This window comes from Gobius niger (genome assembly GCF_951799975.1).
Source record: "Gobius niger genome assembly, chromosome: 6".
Classification (NCBI taxonomy): domain Eukaryota; kingdom Metazoa; phylum Chordata; class Actinopteri; order Gobiiformes; family Gobiidae; genus Gobius; species Gobius niger.
Genome location: NC_136857.1, coordinates 38819230 through 38839180, shown reverse-complemented (window position 1 = coordinate 38839180; position 19951 = coordinate 38819230). Strand labels below are relative to the sequence as shown.

Sequence of the window (19951 nt, the reverse complement as noted above, 5' to 3'; positions counted from 1 at the left end):
GTTAAAGATACAGTCAGAGCAGACGTTACTACAGACACAGCAGGGTTAAAGATACAGTCAGAGCAGACTTTACTACAGACACAGGAGGGTTAAAGATACAGTCAGAGCAGACTTTACTACAGACACGGCAGAGTTAAAGATACAGTCAGAGCAGACTTTACTACAGACACGGCAGGGTTAAAGATACAGTCAGAGCAGACTTTACTACAGACACGGCAGGGTTAAAGATACAGTCAGAGCAGACGTTACTACAGACACGGCAGGGTTAAAGATACAGTCAGAGCAGACGTTACTACAGACACGGCAGGGTTAAAGATACAGTCAGAGCAGACTTTACTACAGACACAGCAGGGTTAAAGATACAGTCAGAGCAGACGTTACTACAGACACGGCAGGGTTAAAGATACAGTCAGAGCAGACTTTACTACAGACACAGCAGGGTTAAAGATACAGTCAGAGCAGACTTTACTACAGACACGGCAGGGTTAAAGATACAGTCAGAGCAGACGTTACTACAGACACGGCAGAGTTAAAGATACAGTCAGAGCAGACTTTACTACAGACACAGCAGGGTTAAAGATACAGTCAGAGCAGACTTTACTACAGACACGGCAGGGTTAAAGATACAGTCAGAGCAGACTTTACTACAGACACAGCAGGGTTAAAGATACAGTCAGAGCAGACTTTACTACAGACACAGCAGAGTTAAAGATACAGTCAGAGCAGACGTTACTACAGACACGGCAGGGTTAAAGATACACTCAGAGCAGACGTTACTACAGACACGGCAGGGTTAAAGATACAGTCAGAGAAGACTTTACTACAGACACGGCAGGGTTAAAGATACAGTCAGAGCAGACTTTACTACAGACACGGCAGGGTTAAAGATACAGTCAGAGCAGACGTTACTACAGACACGGCAGGGTTAAAGATACAGTCAGAGCAGACGTTACTACAGACACGGCAGGGTTAAAGATACAGTCAGAGCAGACTTTACTACAGACACAGCAGGGTTAAAGATACAGTCAGAGCAGACGTTACTACAGACACGGCAGGGTTAAAGATACAGTCAGAGCAGACGTTACTACAGACACGGCAGGGTTAAAGATACAGTCAGAGCAGACGTTACTACAGACACGGCAGGGTTAAAGATACAGTCAGAGCAGACGTTACTACAGACACGACAGGGTTAAAGATACAGTCAGAGCAGACTTTACTACAGACACAGCAGGGTTAAAGATACAGTCAGAGCAGACTTTACTACAGACACGGCAGGGTTAAAGATACAGTCAGAGCAGACTTTACTACAGACACAGCAGGGTTAAAGATACAGTCAGAGCAGACTTTACTACAGACACAGCAGGGTTAAAGATACAGTCAGAGCAGACTTTACTACAGACACAGGGTTAAAGATACAGTCAGAGCAGACGTTACTACAGACACGGCAGGGTTAAAGATACAGTCAGAGCAGACGTTACTACAGACACGGCAGGGTTAAAGATACAGTCAGAGCAGACGTTACTACAGACACAGGGTTAAAGATACAGTCAGAGCAGACTTTACTACAGACACGGCAGGGTTAAAGATACAGTCAGAGCAGACTTTACTACAGACACAGGGTTAAAGATACAGTCAGAGCAGAGTTTACTACAGACACGGCAGGGTTAAAGATACAGTCAGAGCAGACTTTACTACAGACACAGCAGGGTTAAAGATACAGTCAGAGCAGACTTTACTACAGACACAGCAGGGTTAAAGATACAGTCAGAGCAGACTTTACTACAGACACGGCAGGGTTAAAGATACAGTCAGAGCAGACTTTACTACAGACACAGCAGGGTTAAAGATACAGTCAGAGCAGACGTTACTACAGACACGGCAGGGTTAAAGATACAGTCAGAGCAGACGTTACTACAGACACGGCAGGGTTAAAGATACAGTCAGAGCAGACTTTACTACAGACACGGCAGGGTTAAAGATACAGTCAGAGCAGACTTTACTACAGACACGGCAGGGTTAAAGATACAGTCAGAGCAGACTTTACTACAGACACAGGGTTAAAGATACAGTCAGAGCAGACGTTACTACAGACACAGGGTTAAAGATACAGTCAGAGCAGACTTTACTACAGACACGGCAGGGTTAAAGATACAGTCAGAGCAGACTTTACTACAGACACAGCAGGGTTAAAGATACAGTCAGAGCAGACTTTACTACAGACACAGGGTTAAAGATACAGTCAGAGCAGACGTTACTACAGACACAGGGTTAAAGATACAGTCAGAGCAGACGTTACTACAGACACAGGGTTAAAGATACAGTCAGAGCAGACGTTACTACAGACACAGGGTTAAAGATACAGTCAGAGCAGACTTTACTACAGACACGACAGGGTTAAAGATACAGTCAGAGCAGACGTTACTACAGACACGGCAGGGTTAAAGATACAGTCAGAGCAGACTTTACTACAGACACGGCAGGGTTAAAGATACAGTCAGAGCAGACGTTACTACAGACACAGGGTTAAAGATACAGTCAGAGCAGACGTTACTACAGACACAGGGTTAAAGATACAGTCAGAGCAGACGTTACTACAGACACAGGGTTAAAGATACAGTCAGAGCAGACTTTACTACAGACACGACAGGGTTAAAGATACAGTCAGAGCAGACTTTACTACAGACACAGGGTTAAAGATACAGTCAGAGCAGACGTTACTACAGACACAGGGTTAAAGATACAGTCAGAGCAGACTTTACTACAGACACAGGAGGGTTAAAGATACAGTCAGAGCAGACTTTACTACAGACACGGCAGGGTTAAAGATACAGTCAGAGCAGACGTTACTACAGACACAGCAGGGTTAAAGATACAGTCAGAGCAGACTTTACTACAGACACGGCAGGGTTAAAGACACAGTCAGAGCAGACGTTACTACAGACACAGCAGGGTTAAAGATACAGTCAGAGCAGACGTTACTACAGACACAGCAGGGTTAAAGATACAGTCAGAGCAGACTTTACTACAGACACAGCAGGGTTAAAGATACAGTCAGAGCAGACGTTACTACAGACACGGCAGGGTTAAAGATACAGTCAGAGCAGACTTTACTACAGACACGGCAGGGTTAAAGATACAGTCAGAGCAGACTTTACTACAGACACAGCAGGGTTAAAGATACAGTCAGAGCAGACGTTACTACAGACACGGCAGAGTTAAAGATACAGTCAGAGCAGACTTTACTACAGACACAGCAGAGTTAAAGATACAGTCAGAGCAGACTTTACTACAGACACGGCAGAGTTAAAGATACAGTCAGAGCAGACTTTACTACAGACACGGCAGGGTTAAAGATACAGTCAGAGCAGACGTTACTACAGACACGGCAGGGTTAAAGATACAGTCAGAGCAGACGTTACTACAGACACAGGGTTAAAGATACAGTCAGAGCAGACGTTACTACAGACACGGCAGGGTTAAAGATACAGTCAGAGCAGACGTTACTACAGACACGGCAGGGTTAAAGATACAGTCAGAGCAGACGTTACTACAGACACAGGGTTAAAGATACAGTCAGAGCAGACGTTACTACAGACACGGCAGAGTTAAAGATACAGTCAGAGCAGACGTTACTACAGACACGGCAGGGTTAAAGATACAGTCAGAGCAGACTTTACTACAGACACGACAGGGTTAAAGATACAGTCAGAGCAGACGTTACTACAGACACAGGGTTAAAGATACAGTCAGAGCAGACTTTACTACAGACACAGCAGGGTTAAAGATACAGTCAGAGCAGACTTTACTACAGACACGGCAGGGTTAAAGATACAGTCAGAGCAGACTTTACTACAGACACGGCAGGGTTAAAGATACAGTCAGAGCAGACTTTACTACAGACACAGGGTTAAAGATACAGTCAGAGCAGACTTTACTACAGACACAGCAGGGTTAAAGATACAGTCAGAGCAGACGTTACTACAGACACGGCAGGGTTAAAGATACAGTCAGAGCAGACTTTACTACAGACACGGCAGGGTTAAAGATACAGTCAGAGCAGACGTTACTACAGACACGGCAGAGTTAAAGATACAGTCAGAGCAGACTTTACTACAGACACGGCAGGGTTAAAGATACAGTCAGAGCAGACGTTACTACAGACACGGCAGGGTTAAAGATACAGTCAGAGCAGACTTTACTACAGACACGGCAGGGTTAAAGATACAGTCAGAGCAGACTTTACTACAGACACGGCAGGGTTAAAGATACAGTCAGAGCAGACGTTACTACAGACACGACAGGGTTAAAGATACAGTCAGAGCAGACGTTTAGAGCAGAAGAGAAGAGGGAAAGACTCACTCGATGAAGCACTGCAGGAACGCCCTGGACTCCTGTAGGACACACAACACACGGTCAGACACAGGCGCCCCCTGCAGGACCACTTTAGCCTGAAGCCTCGTTAGGGACATGTGCAGAGCTGGTGTGGTGGCTCGCATGTTAGCTAGTCAGTAGTTAGCTAGTCAGGTGTTTGGTTAGTTGGTTAGTGAGTGACCTGTGCGGTGAAGTTGCCCTGCACCAGTCCCTCTGTGAACAGCTGCTGTTTGAACTCGGAGGCAAAGTCCACGAGTCGCTCCACAGTGAGACCTCGGACCAGGACCTGCAGTTTGTGGATCACAGACCAACGGCTGGGCTCCAGGATCTGCAGACGCACTTCTCTGAGGAGGACAGAGTTATAAAAGAACACACGAGGAGGAGGAGGAGGATAGAGTTATAAAGAACACACGAGGAGGAGGAGGATAGAGTTATAAAAGAACACACAAGGAGGAGGAGGAGGATAGAGTTATAAAAGAACACACGAGGAGGAGAGGATAGAGTTATAAAAGAACGCACGAGGAGGAGAGGACAGAGTTATAAAAGAACACACGAGGAGGAGAGGATAGAGTTATAAAAGAACACACGAGGAGGAGAAGGAGGATAGAGTTATAAAGAACACACGAGGAGGAGAAGGAGGATAGAGTTATAAAGAACACATGATAAGGGGATCTTAAACACAATAATACACCACGGCGGAGCAGATCTATTATGACTCCATCAAACCGACAGAGAGAAATGATCCCTAGAGAAACCCCAGGGTCAGAGGGTCAGAGGGTCAGAGGTCACGTACTTGCTGAGCCGCTCTGGTCTGAGGAGCATGTTGAAATAAGCCTTTTTCAGCTGCTCAGAGAAAACGTTGAACACACTGGGGTCAGCGCTGAAGTCCGACAGGTGATCCACGATCAGCTCCAGCAGCAGCTGGACACACAGACACAGGTGTTACACAGGTGTTACACAGACACAGGTGTTACACAGGCGTTACACAGACACAGGTGTTACACAGGCGTTACACAGACACAGGTGTTACACAGGCGTTACACAGACACAGGTGTTACACAGGCGTTACACAGACACAGGTGTTACACAGGTGTTACACAGACACAGGTGTTACACAGGCGTTACACAGACACAGGTGTTACACAGGCGTTACACAGACACAGGTGTTACACAGATGTTACACAGACACAGGTGTTACACAGGCGTTACACAGACACAGGTGTTACACAGGTGTTACACAGACACAGGTGTTACACAGATGTTACACAGACACAGGTGTTACACAGGTGTTACACAGACACAGGTGTTACACAGATGTTACACAGACACAGGTGTTACACAGGTGTTACACAGACACAGGTGTTACACAGGCGTGACACAGGTGTTACACAGACACAGGTGTTACACAGGCGTTACACAGACACAGGTGTTACACAGGTGTTACACAGACACAGGTGTTACACAGGTGTTACACAGACACAGGTGTTACACAGATGTTACACAGACACAGGTGTTACACAGGTGTTACACAGACACAGGTGTTACACAGGTGTTACACAGACACAGGTGTTACACAGGTGTTACACAGACACAGGTGTTACACAGATGTTACACAGACACAGGTGTTACACAGGTGTTACACAGACACAGGTGTTACACAGGTGTTACACAGACACAGGTGTTACACAGGCGTTACACAGACACAGGTGTTACACAGGCGTTACACAGACACAGGTGTTACACAGGCGTTACACAGACACAGGTGTTACACAGGTGTTACACAGACACAGGTGTTACACAGGTGTTACACAGACACAGGTGTTACACAGATGTTACACAGACACAGGTGTTACACAGGTGTTACACAGACACAGGTGTTACACAGGTGTTACACAGACACAGGTGTTACACAGATGTTACACAGACACAGGTGTTACACAGATGTTACACAGACACAGGTGTTACACAGGCGTTACACAGACACAGGTGTTACACAGATGTTACACAGACACAGGTGTTACACAGGTGTTACACAGACACAGGTGTTACACAGGTGTTACACAGACACAGGTGTTACACAGATGTTACACAGACACAGGTGTTACACAGATGTTACACAGACACAGGTGTTACACAGACACAGGTGTTACACAGATGTTACACAGACACAGGTGTTACACAGGTGTTACACAGACACAGGTGTTACACAGACACAGGTGTTACACAGATGTTACACAGACACAGGTGTTACACAGATGTTACACAGACACAGGTGTTACACAGACACAGGTGTTACACAGGTGTTACACAGACACAGGTGTTACACAGATGTTACACAGACACAGGTGTTACACAGGTGTTACACAGACACAGGTGTTACACAGACACAGGTGTTACACAGGCGTGACACAGACACAGGTGTTACACAGATGTTACACAGACACAGGTGTTACACAGGTGTTACACAGACACAGGTGTTACACAGGTGTTACACAGACACAGGTGTTACACAGATGTTACACAGACACAGGTGTTACACAGGTGTTACACAGGCGTTACACAGACACAGGTGTTACACAGGCGTTACACAGACACAGGTGTTACACAGGTGTTACACAGACACAGGTGTTACACAGGCGTTACACAGACACAGGTGTTACACAGGTGTTACACAGACACAGGTGTTACACAGATGTTACACAGACACAGGTGTTACACAGATGTTACACAGACACAGGTGTTACACAGGCGTTACACAGACACAGGTGTTACACAGGCGTTACACAGACACAGGTGTTACACAGGTGTTACACAGACACAGGTGTTACACAGATGTTACACAGACACAGGTGTTACACAGATGTTACACAGACACAGGTGTTACACAGGCGTTACACAGACACAGGTGTTACACAGGCGTTACACAGACACAGGTGTTACACAGGTGTTACACAGACACAGGTGTTACACAGATGTTACACAGACACAGGTGTTACACAGACACAGGTGTTACACAGACACCAGTCACCTGACAACTCCCAGCATGCACTTCTTCACAGACATTTGTGTAAAACATATAGAAACTAGAGCCCTGAGGTTCTGTGGGTCCTGGAGGGAGTGACAATACACTCTTTTCACTTATACTGGTAAATATGATGTGAGGAGAATGAGTAATGTTATATCCCAGAAGCCCAACGGAGGGGGGGAGAAAAGGTGGTGCAGGAGTAATGTTATTAAATTCTAAATAATGATCTGAACGTCAGAACATTACGCAGTCTCTGTTGTGGGCCGGCCGGTGCAGGACAGGCCTGATCTCTCGTCTGATCTGACCGGCTCAAGGACAATTTACAATTCAAGAATAAATACTTTCTAAAAAAACGTATTTCACTTGGTCATTACGGGGGAATTGTGTGTAGATTGAAGAGGAAAATAGTGGAATGACACAGTAACATAACAACATGTGGGGAACGTGTGGGGGGTGTAGACTTTCCCCACTCACTGCATGAGCGTCCACAGTATTCCATGTCCCTCAGGCCCCTCTGAAACCAAATATATCCCCACACATTCTCCTATGTTTGCCACTCACAGGCAGTTTGTGGTTGAAGCCCTCCAGGAGGATCACCAGGCCGTGCTGCTCCGCCACCAGCCTGTACGACAGCTGAGCCACGTCGGCCTCGTACGCAGGCGCCGACAGGTTATGGGCCAGGATGTTCACAAACAGGTCGAACAGCACCAGCCTGCGGAGAGAAAACAGCACTGATCAGGACTGGACCGGGACTGGACCGGGACTGGACCAGGACTGGACCGGGACTGGACCGGGACTGGACCAGGACTGGACCGGGACTGAACCAGGACTGAACCAGGACTGGACCAGGACTGAACCAGGACTGGACCGGGACTGGACCGGGACTGGACCAGGACTGGACCGGGACTGGACCGGGACTGGACCGGGACTGGACCAGGACTGAACCGGGATTGGACCGGGACTGGACCGGGACTGAACCAGGACTGGACGGGGACTGGACCGGGACTGTGTGGACTCACGTTTCCGGGCTCCTCTGGATGATCGGAGAGATCAGGTGGAAGCGGATGTGAGCTGAAACACAGGACACACAAAAACATCTGTATGAAAGCGTCTTTGTTGGTTCAAAGCTCAACATGTGTCTGTAGAAACCCTGATGAGGAGAGACCTTTGGGGATGCTGAAGGTGGTGTCCTTCTTGTACCACAGCGCTCCTCGCTCGCTCGCCTCGATGCGCACGGGGAACTTGGAGTCGGGACAGTCGGCGGTCCTCAGGCTGAAGTCTGTGGCTGAAACGCACACGCTTTAGCTGGGATCACAGTCAGGAACAATAATGTGGATGTAGCTGGTGTTTCATGGTGCAGATGTGGATGTAGCTGGTGTTTCACGGTGCAGATGTGGATGGTGTTTCACGGTGCAGATGTGGATGTAGCTGGTGTTTCATGGTGCAGATGTGGATGTAGCTGGTGTTTCACGGTGCAGATGTGGATGGTGTTTCACGGTGCAGATGTGGATGTAGCTGGTGTTTCATGGTGCAGATGTGGATGTAGCTGGTGTTTCATGGTGCAGATGTGGATGTAGCTGGTGTTTCATGGTGCAGATGTGGATGTAGCTGGTGTTTCATGGTGCAGATGTGGATGTAGCTGGTGTTTCACGGTGCAGATGTGGATGTAGCTGGTGTTTCACGGTGCAGATGTGGATGGTGTTTCACGGTGCAGATGTGGATGTAGCTGGTGTTTCATGGTGCAGATGTGGATGTAGCTGGTGTTTCATGGTGCAGATGTGGATGTAGCTGGTGTTTCACGGTGCAGATGTGGATGTAGCTGGTGTTTCATGGTGCAGATGTGGATGTAGCTGGTGTTTCATGGTGCAGATGTGGATGTAGCTGGTGTTTCATGGTGCAGATGTGGATGTAGCTGGTGTTTCATGGTGTAGATGTGGATGTAGCTGGTGTTTCACGGTGCAGATGTGGATGTAGCTGGTGTTTCATGGTGCAGATGTGGATGGTGTTTCACGGTGCAGATGTGGATGTAGCTGGTGTTTCACGGTGCAGATGTGGATGTAGCTGGTGTTTCATGGTGCAGATGTGGATGTAGCTGGTGTTTTATGGTGCAGATGTGGATGTAGCTGGTGTTTCACGGTGCAGATGTGGATGTAGCTGGTGTTTCATGGAGCAGATGTGGATGGTGTTTCATGGTGCAGATGTGGATGTAGCTGGTGTTTCATGGTGCAGATGTGGATGGTGTTTCATGGTGCAGATGTGGATGTAGCTGGTGTTTCACGGTGCAGATGTGGATGTAGCTGGTGTTTCATGGAGCAGATGTGGATGGTGTTTCATGGTGCAGATGTGGATGTAGTTGGTGTTTCATGGAGCAGATGTGGATGGTGTTTCATGGTGCAGATGTGGATGTAGCTGGTGTTTCATGGAGCAGATGTGGATGGTGTTTCATGGTGCAGATGTGGATGGTGTTTCATGGTGCAGATGTGGATGGTGTTTCATGGTGCAGATGTGGATGGTGTTTCATGGTGCAGATGTGGATGTAGCTGGTGTTTCATGGTGCAGATGTGGATGTAGCTGGTGTTTCATGGTGCAGATGTAGATGTAGCTGGTGTTTCACGGTGCAGATGTGGATGTAGCTGGTGTTTCATGGTGCAGATGTGGATGTAGCTGGTGTTTCATGGTGCAGATGTGGATGTAGCTGGTGTTTCATGGTGCAGATGTGGATGTAGCTGGTGTTTCACGGTGCAGATGTGGATGTAGCTGGTGTTTCATGGTGCAGATGTGGATGTAGCTGGTGTTTCATGGAGCAGATGTGGATGTAGCTGGTGTTTCATGGTGCAGATGTGGATGTAGCTGGTGTTTCACGGTGCAGATGTGGATGTAGCTGGTGTTTCATGGTGCAGATGTGGATGTAGCTGGTGTTTCATGATGCAGATGTGGATGTAGCTGGTGTTTCATGGTGCAGATGTGGATGTAGCTGGTGTTTCACGGTGCAGATGTGGATGTAGCTGGTGTTTCATGGTGCAGATGTGGATGTAGCTGGTGTTTCACGGTGCAGATGTGGATGTAGCTGGTGTTTCATGGAGCAGATGTGGATGTAGCTGGTGTTTCACGGTGCAGATGTGGATGTAGCTGGTGTTTCATGGAGCAGATGTAGCTGGTGTTTCATGGTGCAGATGTGGATGTAGCTGGTGTTTCACGGTGCAGATGTAGCTGGTGTTTCATGGTGCAGATGTGGATGTAGCTGGTGTTTCATGGTGCAGATGTGGATGTAGCTGGTGTTTCATGGTGCAGATGTGGATGTAGCTGGTGTTTCACGGTGCAGATGTGGATGTAGCTGGTGTTTCATGAAGCAGATGTGGATGTAGCTGGTGTTTCACGGTGCGGATGTGGATGTAGCTGGTGTTTCATGATGCAGATGTGGATGTAGCTGGTGTTTCACGGTGCAGATGTGGATGTAGCTGGTGTTTCATGGAGCAGATGTGGATGTAGCTGGTGTTTCACGGTGCAGATGTGGATGTAGCTGGTGTTTCATGGAGCAGATGTAGCTGGTGTTTCATGGTGCAGATGTGGATGTAGCTGGTGTTTCATGGTGCAGATGTGGATGTAGCTGGTGTTTCATGGTGCAGATGTAGTTGGTGTTTCATGGTGCAGATGTTGCTGGTGTTTCACGGTGCAGATGTGGATGTAGCTGGTGTTTCATGGAGCAGATGTGGATGTAGCTGGTGTTTCATGGTGCAGATGTGGATGTAGCTGGTGTTTCATGGTGCAGATGTGGATGTAGCTGGTGTTTCACGGTGCAGATGTGGATGGTGTTTCATGGTGTAGATGTGGATGTAGCTGGTGTTTCATGGTGCAGATGTGGATGTAGCTGGTGTTTCATGGTGCAGATGTGGATGTAGCTGGTGTTTCATGGAGCAGATGTGGATGTAGCTGGTGTTTCATGGTGCAGATGTGGATGTAGCTGGTGTTTCATGGTGCAGATGTGGATGTAGCTGGTGTTTCACGGTGCAGATGTGGATGTAGCTGGTGTTTCATGGTGCAGATGTGGATGTAGCTGGTGTTTCATGGTGCAGATGTGGATGTAGCTGGTGTTTCACGGTGCAGATGTGGATGGTGTTTCATGGTGTAGATGTGGATGTAGCTGGTGTTTCATGGTGCAGATGTAGCTGGTGTTTCATGGTGCAGATGTGGATGTAGCTGGTGTTTCACGGTGCAGATGTGGATGTAGCTGGTGTTTCACGGTGCAGATGTGGATGTAGCTGGTGTTTCATGGTGCAGATGTGGATGTAGCTGGTGTTTCACGGTGCAGATGTGGATGTAGCTGGTGTTTCATGGTGCAGATGTGGATGTAGCTGGTGTTTCACGGTGCAGATGTGGATGTAGCTGGTGTTTCACGGTGCAGATGTGGATGGTGTTTCACGGTGCAGATGTGGATGTAGCTGGTGTTTCATGGAGCAGATGTGGATGTAGCTGGTGTTTCATGGTGCAGATGTGGATGTAGCTGGTGTTTCATGGTGCAGATGTGGATGTAGCTGGTGTTTCATGGTGCAGATGTGGATGTAGCTGGTGTTTCACGGTGCAGATGTGGATGTAGTTGGTGTTTCACGGTGCAGATGTGGATGTAGCTGGTGTTTCACGGTGCAGATGTGGATGGTGTTTCACGGTGTAGATGTGGATGTAGCTGGTGTTTCACGGTGCAGCTGTGGATGGTGTTTCACGGTGCAGATGTGGATGTAGTTGGTGTTTCACGGTGCAAATGTGGATGGTGTTTCACGGTGCAGATGTGGATGTAGCTGGTGTTTCATGGTGTAGATGTGGATGTAGCTGGTGTTTCATGGTGCAGATGTGGATGTAGCTGGTGTTTCACGGTGCAGATGTGGATGTAGCTGGTGTTTCACGGTGCAGATGTGGATGTAGCTGGTGTTTCATGGTGCAGATGTGGATGTAGCTGGTGTTTCATGGTGCAGATGTGGATGTAGTTGGTGTTTCACGGTGCAGATGTGGATGGTGTTTCACGGTGCAGATGTGGATGTAGTTGGTGTTTCACGGTGCAAATGTGGATGGTGTTTCACGGTGCAGATGTGGATGTAGCTGGTGTTTCATGGTGTAGATGTGGATGTAGCTGGTGTTTCATGGTGCAGATGTGGATGTAGCTGGTGTTTCACGGTGCAGATGTGGATGTAGCTGGTGTTTCACGGTGCAGATGTGGATGTAGCTGGTGTTTCATGGTGCAGATGTGGATGTAGCTGGTGTTTCACGGTGCAGATGTGGATGTAGCTGGTGTTTCACGGTGTAGATGTGGATGTAGCTGGTGTTTCATGGTGCAGATGTGGATGTAGCTGGTGTTTCACGGTGCAGATGTGGATGTAGCTGGTGTTTCATGGTGCAGATGTGGATGTAGCTGGTGTTTCACGGTGCAGATGTGGATGTAGCTGGTGTTTCATGGTGCAGATGTGGATGGTGTTTCACGGTGCAGATGTGGATGTAGCTGGTGTTTCATGGTGTAGATGTGGATGTAGTTGGTGTTTCACGGTGCAGATGTGGATGTAGCTGGTGTTTCATGGTGCAGATGTGGATGTAGCTGGTGTTTCACGGTGCAGATGTGGATGTAGCTGGTGTTTCACGGTGCAGATGTGGATGTAGCTGGTGTTTCACGGTGCAGATGTGGATGTAGCTGGTGTTTCATGGTGCAGATGTGGATGTAGCTGGTGTTTCATGGTGCAGATGTGGATGGTGTTTCACGGTGCAGATGTGGATGTAGCTGGTGTTTCATGGTGCAGATGTGGATGTAACTGGTGTTTCATGGTGCAGATGTGGATGTAGCTGGTGTTTCACGGTGCAGATGTGGATGTAGCTGGTGTTTCATGGTGCAGATGTGGATGTAGCTGGTGTTTTATGGTGCAGATGTGGATGTAGCTGGTGTTTCATGGTGCAGATGTGGATGTAACTGGTGTTTCATGGTGCAGATGTGGATGTAGCTGGTGTTTCATGGTGCAGATGTGGATGGTGTTTCATGGTGCAGATGTGGATGTAGCTGGTGTTTCACGGTGCAGATGTGGATGTAGCTGGTGTTTCATGGTGCAGATGTGGATGTAGCTGGTGTTTCACGGTGCAGATGTGGATGTAGCTGGTGCTTCACGGTGCAGATGTAGCTGGTGTTTCACGGTGCAGATGTGGATGTAGCTGGTGTTTCATGGTGCAGATGTGGATGTAGCTGGTGTTTCATGGTTCAGATGTGGATGTAGCTGGTGTTTCATGGTGCAGATGTGGATGTAGCTGGTGTTTCACGGTGCAGATGTGGATGTAGCTGGTGTTTCACGGTGCAGATGTGGATGTAGCTGGTGTTTCATGGTGCAGATGTGGATGTAGCTGGTGTTTCATGGTGCAGATGTGGATGTAGCTGGTGTTTCACGGTGCAGATGTGGATGTAGCTGGTGTTTCATGGTGCAGATGTGGATGTAGCTGGTGTTTCATGGTGCAGATGTGGATGGTGTTTCATGGTGCAGATGTGGATGTAGCTGGTGTTTCACGGTGCAGATGTGGATGTAGCTGGTGTTTCACGGTGCAGATGTGGATGTAGCTGGTGCTTCACGGTGCAGATGTGGATGTAGCTGGTGTTTCATGGTGCAGATGTGGATGTAGCTGGTGTTTCATGGTGCAGATGTGGATGTAGCTGGTGTTTCATGGTGCAGATGTGGATGGTGTTTCACGGTGCAGATGTGGATGTAGCTGGTGTTTCATGGTGCAGATGTGGATGTAGCTGGTGTTTCACGGTGCAGATGTGGATGTAGCTGGTGTTTCACGGTGCAGATGTGGATGGTGTTTCATGGTGCAGATGTGGATGTAGCTGGTGTTTCATGGTGCAGATGTGGATGGTGTTTCACGGTGCAGATGTGGATGTAGCTGGTGTTTCATGGTGCAGATGTGGATGTAGCTGGTGCTTCACGGTGCAGATGTAGCTGGTGTTTCACGATGCAGATGTGGATGTAGCTGGTGTTTCATGGTGCAGATGTGGATGTAGCTGGTGTTTCATGGTGCAGATGTGGATGTAGCTGGTGTTTCACGGTGCAGATGTGGATGTAGCTGGTGTTTCATGGTGCAGATGTGGATGTAGCTGGTGTTTCATGGTGCAGATGTGGATGTAGCTGGTGTTTCATGGTGCAGATGTGGATGTAGCTGGTGTTTCATGGTGCAGATGTGGACGTAGCTGGTGTTTCATGGTGCAGATGTTGATGTAGCTGGTGTTTCATGGTGCAGATGTGGATGTAGCTGGTGTTTCATGGTGCAGATGTGGATGTAGCTGGTGTTTCATGGTGCAGATGTGGATGTAGCTGGTGTTTCATGGTGCAGATGTGGATGTAGTTGGTGTTTCATGGTGCAGATATGGATGTAGCTGGTGTTTCATGGTGCAGATGTGGATGTAGCTGGTGTTTCATGGTGCAGATGTGGATGGTGTTTCACGGTGCAGATGTGGATGGTGTTTCATGGTGCAGATGTGGATGGTGTTTCATGGTGCAGATGTGGATGTAGCTGGTGTTTCACGGTGCAGATGTGGATGTAGCTGGTGTTTCATGGTGCAGATGTGGATGTAGCTGGTGTTTCATGGTTCAGATGTAGCTGGTGTTTCATGGTGCAGATGTGGATGTAGCTGGTGTTTCATGGTGCAGATGTAGCTGGTGTTTCATGGTGCAGATGTGGATGTAGCTGGTGTTTCACGGTGCAGATGTGGATGTAGCTGGTGTTTCACGGTGCAGATGTGGATGTAGCTGGTGTTTCATGGTGCAGATGTGGATGTAGCTGGTGTTTCACGGTGCAGATGTGGATGTAGCTGGTGTTTCACGGTGCAGATGTGGATGGTGTTTCACGGTGCAGATGTGGATGTAGCTGGTGTTTCATGGTGCAGATGTGGATGTAGCTGGTGTTTCACGGTGCAGATGTGGATGTGGATGGTGTTTCACGGTGCAGATGTGGATGTAGCTGGTGCAGATGTGGATGTAGCTGGTGTTTCATGGTGCAGATGTGGATGTAGCTGGTGCAGATGTGGATGTAGCTGGTGTTTCATGGTGCAGATGTGGATGTAGCTGGTGTTTCATGGTGCAGATATGGATGTAGCTGGTGTTTTACGGTGCAGATGTGGATGTAGCTGGTGCAGATGTGGATGTAGCTGGTGTTTCATGGTGCAGATGTGGATGTAGCTGGTGCAGATGTGGATGTAGCTGGTGTTTCATGGTGCAGATGTGGATGTAGCTGGTGTTTTACGGTGCACATGTGGATGTAGCTGGTGTTTCATGGTGCAGATGTGGATGTAGCTGGTGTTTCACGGTGCAGATGTGGATGGTGTTTCACGGTGCAGATGTGGATGTAGCTGGTGTTTCATGGTGCAGATGTGGATGTAGCTGGTGTTTCATGGTGCAGATGTGGATGTAGCTGGTGTTTCATGGTGCAGATGTGGATGTAGCTGGTGTTTCATGGTGCAGATGTGGATGTAGCTGGTGTTTTACGGTGCACATGTGGATGTAGCTGGTGTTTCATGGTGCAGATGTGGATGTAGCTGGTGTTTCATGGTGCAGATGTGGATGTAGCTGGTGTTTCATGGTGCAGATGTAGCTGGTGTTTCATGGTGCAGATGTGGATTTAGCTGGTGTTTCATGGTGCAGATGTGGATGTAGTTGGTGTTTCACGGTGCAGATGTGGATGGTGTTTCATGGTGCAGATGTGGATGTAGCTGGTGTTTCATGGTGCAGATGTGGATGTAGCTGGTGTTTCACGGTGCAGATGTGGATGTAGTTGGTGTTTCATGGTGTAGATGTGGATGTAGCTGGTGTTTCACGGTGCAGATGTGGATGTAGTTGGTGTTTCATGGTGCAGATGTGGATGTAGCTGGTGTTTCATGGTGCAGATGTGGATGTAGTTGGTGTTTCATGGTGCAGATGTGGATGTAGCTGGTGTTTTACGGTGCACATGTGGATGTAGCTGGTGTTTCATGGTGCAGATGTGGATGTAGCTGGTGCAGATGTGGATGTAGCTGGTGTTTCATGGTGCAGATGTGGATGTAGCTGGTGTTTTACGGTGCACATGTGGATGTAGCTGGTGTTTCATGGTGCAGATGTGGATGTAGCTGGTGTTTCATGGTGCAGATGTGGATGTAGCTGGTGTTTCATGGTGCAGATGTAGCTGGTGTTTCATGGTGCAGATGTGGATTTAGCTGGTGTTTCATGGTGCAGATGTGGATGTAGTTGGTGTTTCACGGTGCAGATGTGGATGGTGTTTCATGGTGCAGATGTGGATGTAGCTGGTGTTTCATGGTGCAGATGTGGATGTAGCTGGTGTTTCACGGTGCAGATGTGGATGTAGTTGGTGTTTCATGGTGTAGATGTGGATGTAGCTGGTGTTTCACGGTGCAGATGTGGATGTAGGTGGTGTTTCATGGTGCAGATGTGGATGTAGTTGGTGTTTCATGGTGCAGATGTGGATGTAGCTGGTGTTTCACGGTGCAGATGTGGATGTAGCTGGTGTTTCACGGTGCAGATGTGGATGTAGCTGGTGTTTCATGGTGCAGATGTGGATGTAGCTGGTGTTTCATGGTGCAGATGTGGATGTAGTTGGTGTTTCATGGTGCAGATGTGGATGTAGCTGGTGTTTCATGGTGCAGATGTGGATATAGCTGGTGTTTCACGGTGCAGATGTGGATTTAGCTGGTGTTTCATGGTGCAGATGTGGATGTAGCTGGTGTTTTACGGTGCAGATGTGGATGTAGCTGGTGTTTCATGGTGCAGATGTAGCTGGTGTTTCATGGTGCAGATGTGGATGTAGCTGGTGTTTCATGGTGCAGATGTGGATGTAGCTGGTGTTTCATGGTGCAGATGTAGCTGGTGTTTCATGGTGCAGATGTGGATGTAGCTGGTGTTTCATGGTGCAGATGTGGATGTAGCTGGTGTTTCATGGAGCAGATGTGGATGTAGCTGGTGTTTCACGGTGCAGATGTTGCTGGTCTCTCACTGATGAAATGGTTCTCCCCGGGCAGGTGCAGATCCGCGTTCAGCTGGAAGTCTGAGGCCCAGAGCTCTGTCCACTCCGGAGGAAAGTCTGGGAGGAGGAGCAAAGTCTGGAGACCGTTGGTTTGTGGAGAAAACCTCTGAATGCTGGTTCCGTACCTTCTCGGCTGTAGCTGGTGCCGAACCACTTCTCTGTGAGCGGGCACTGCCCCTCGTTCTCCACAGAGAGGAGCATGAGGTTGGCCCTGAGGGGAGTGAGGCGGGACAGGGCGGAGGCCAGCACCTGCAGGGGGCGCACACGTTTACAGGGACAGTCCCCAAATGTCAAACACACCTGACTAAATCTGAACTTTTGCACATTTTAAACCATAAAGCTGCATGATATAAGCCCTTTAAATACACAGCTGAAGGGCCTATCTCGACGGCCTGAAGACTCATTGGAGACCAGTTGGAGACCAGTCGGAGATTCGAGCTGCCGCTGCCCCTGGAGATAAGGCGAGTCTCCAGGCTTGGTTTGACACAATTGTCTCATGTAAAGCGCTTTGTGACCATGTCTGTGAAAGGCACTATATAAATAAAGATCTTCTTCTTCTTCTTCTTGGTTTGAGCCGAGTCTCCAAGAGGTCTCAGCCCCAGTTTGAGCACAGCCAACAACATATCACTGAACTACCAATAGTAATCATTTATCAAAGACCTAGATCCTGGTCTAGGAGACGATCCTCTGGAGACATTAGTCAGAGCTAGAAGAGTGAACACTACCTGTGGGTCGTACTGGAACAGCAGCGCGTCTCCGGTCAGAAAGTCCTCTTTAGGAAAGCGCTGCATGCTCTCACAGACGCACTCCACGAAGTCCTCTGGGTCCATCTGAAACACAATCACAGATTATCTCCACGAAGTCCTCTGGGTCCATCTGAAACACAATCACAGATTATCTTCATGAAGTCCTCTGGGTCCATCTGAAACACAATCACAGATTATCTCCACAAAGTCCTCTGGTCCATCTGAAACACAATCACAGATTATCTCCACGAAGTCCTCTGGGTCCATCTGAAACACAATCACAGATTATCTCCACGAAGTCCTCTGGGTCCATCTGAAACACAATCACAGATTATCTTCATGAAGTCCTCTGGGTCCATCTGAAACACAATCACAGATTAACTCCACGAAGTCCTCTGGGTCCATCTGAAACACAATCACAGATTATCTTCATGAAGTCCTCTGGTCCATCTGAAACACAATCACAGATTATCTTCATGAAGTCCTCTGGGTCCATCTGAAACACAATCACAGATTAACTCCACGAAGTCCTCTGGTCCATCTGAAACACAATCACAGATTATCTCCATGAAGTCCTCTGGGTCCATCTGAAACACAATCACAGATTAACTCCACGAAGTCCTCTGGGTCCATCTGAAACACAATCACAGATTAACTCCACGAAGTCCTCTGGGTCCATCTGAAACACAATCACAGATTAACTTCATGAAGTCCTCTGGGTCCATCTGAAACACAATCACAGATTATCTTCATGAAGTCCTCTGGGTCCATCTGAAACACAATCACAGATTATCTCCATGAAGTCCTCTGGGTCCATCTGAAACACAATCACAGATTATCACCATGAAGTCCTCTGGGTCCACCTGAAACACAATCACAGATTATCTCCATGAAGTCCTCTGGGTCCATCTGAAACACAATCACAGATTATCACCATGAAGTCCTCTGGGTCCACGTGAAACACAATCACAGATTATCTCCATGAAGTCCTCTGGGTCCACCTGAAACACAATCACAGATTATCTCCATGAAGTCCTCTGGGTCCATCTGAAACACAATCACAGATTATCTCCATGAAGTCCTCTGGGTCCACCTGAAACACAATCACAGATTATCTCCATGAAGTCCTCTGGGTCCATCTGAAACACAATCACAGATTATCTCCACGAAGTCCTCTGGTCCATCTGAAACACAATCACAGATTAACTCCATGAAGTCCTCTGGGTCCATCTGAAACACAATCACAGATTATCTCCATGAAGTCCTCTGGGTCCATCTGAAACACAATCACAGATTATCACCATGAAGTCCTCTGGGTCCACCTGAAACACAATCACAGATTATCTCCACGAAGTCCTCTGGGTCCATCTGAAACACAATCACAGATTAACTCCACGAAGTCCTCTGGGTCCATCTGAAACACAATCACAGATTAACTTCATGAAGTCCTCTGGGTCCATCTGAAACACAATCACAGATTATCTTCATGAAGTCCTCTGGGTCCATCTGAAACACAATCACAGATTATCTCCATGAAGTCCTCTGGGTCCATCTGAAACACAATCACAGATTATCACCATGAAGTCCTCTGGGTCCACCTGAAACACAATCACAGATTATCTCCATGAAGTCCTCTGGGTCCATCTGAAACACAATCACAGATTATCTCCACGAAGTCCTCTGGTCCATCTGAAACACAATCACAGATTAACTCCATGAAGTCCTCTGGGTCCATCTGAAACACAATCACAGATTATCTCCATGAAGTCCTCTGGGTCCA

General features: G+C 47.9%; 1 protein-coding gene across 1 annotated transcript in view; it reads right to left on the bottom strand.

Annotated features, from left to right (window-relative positions):
- Positions 1–19951, bottom strand: part of nrd1b (nardilysin b (N-arginine dibasic convertase)) — a gene marked incomplete at both ends in the record, with an annotated part of 48845 nt that overhangs the window by 15309 nt on the left and 13585 nt on the right. Inside the window, 9 exons of the mRNA XM_079559060.1 lie at positions 4360–4391; positions 4553–4715; positions 5165–5292; positions 7958–8108; positions 8416–8467; positions 8562–8681; positions 17396–17482; positions 17551–17674; positions 18151–18255. Coding sequence (XP_079415186.1) covers positions 4360–4391; positions 4553–4715; positions 5165–5292; positions 7958–8108; positions 8416–8467; positions 8562–8681; positions 17396–17482; positions 17551–17674; positions 18151–18255 — 962 coding nt within the window. The remainder of the gene's footprint in view (positions 1–4359; positions 4392–4552; positions 4716–5164; positions 5293–7957; positions 8109–8415; positions 8468–8561; positions 8682–17395; positions 17483–17550; positions 17675–18150; positions 18256–19951) is intronic.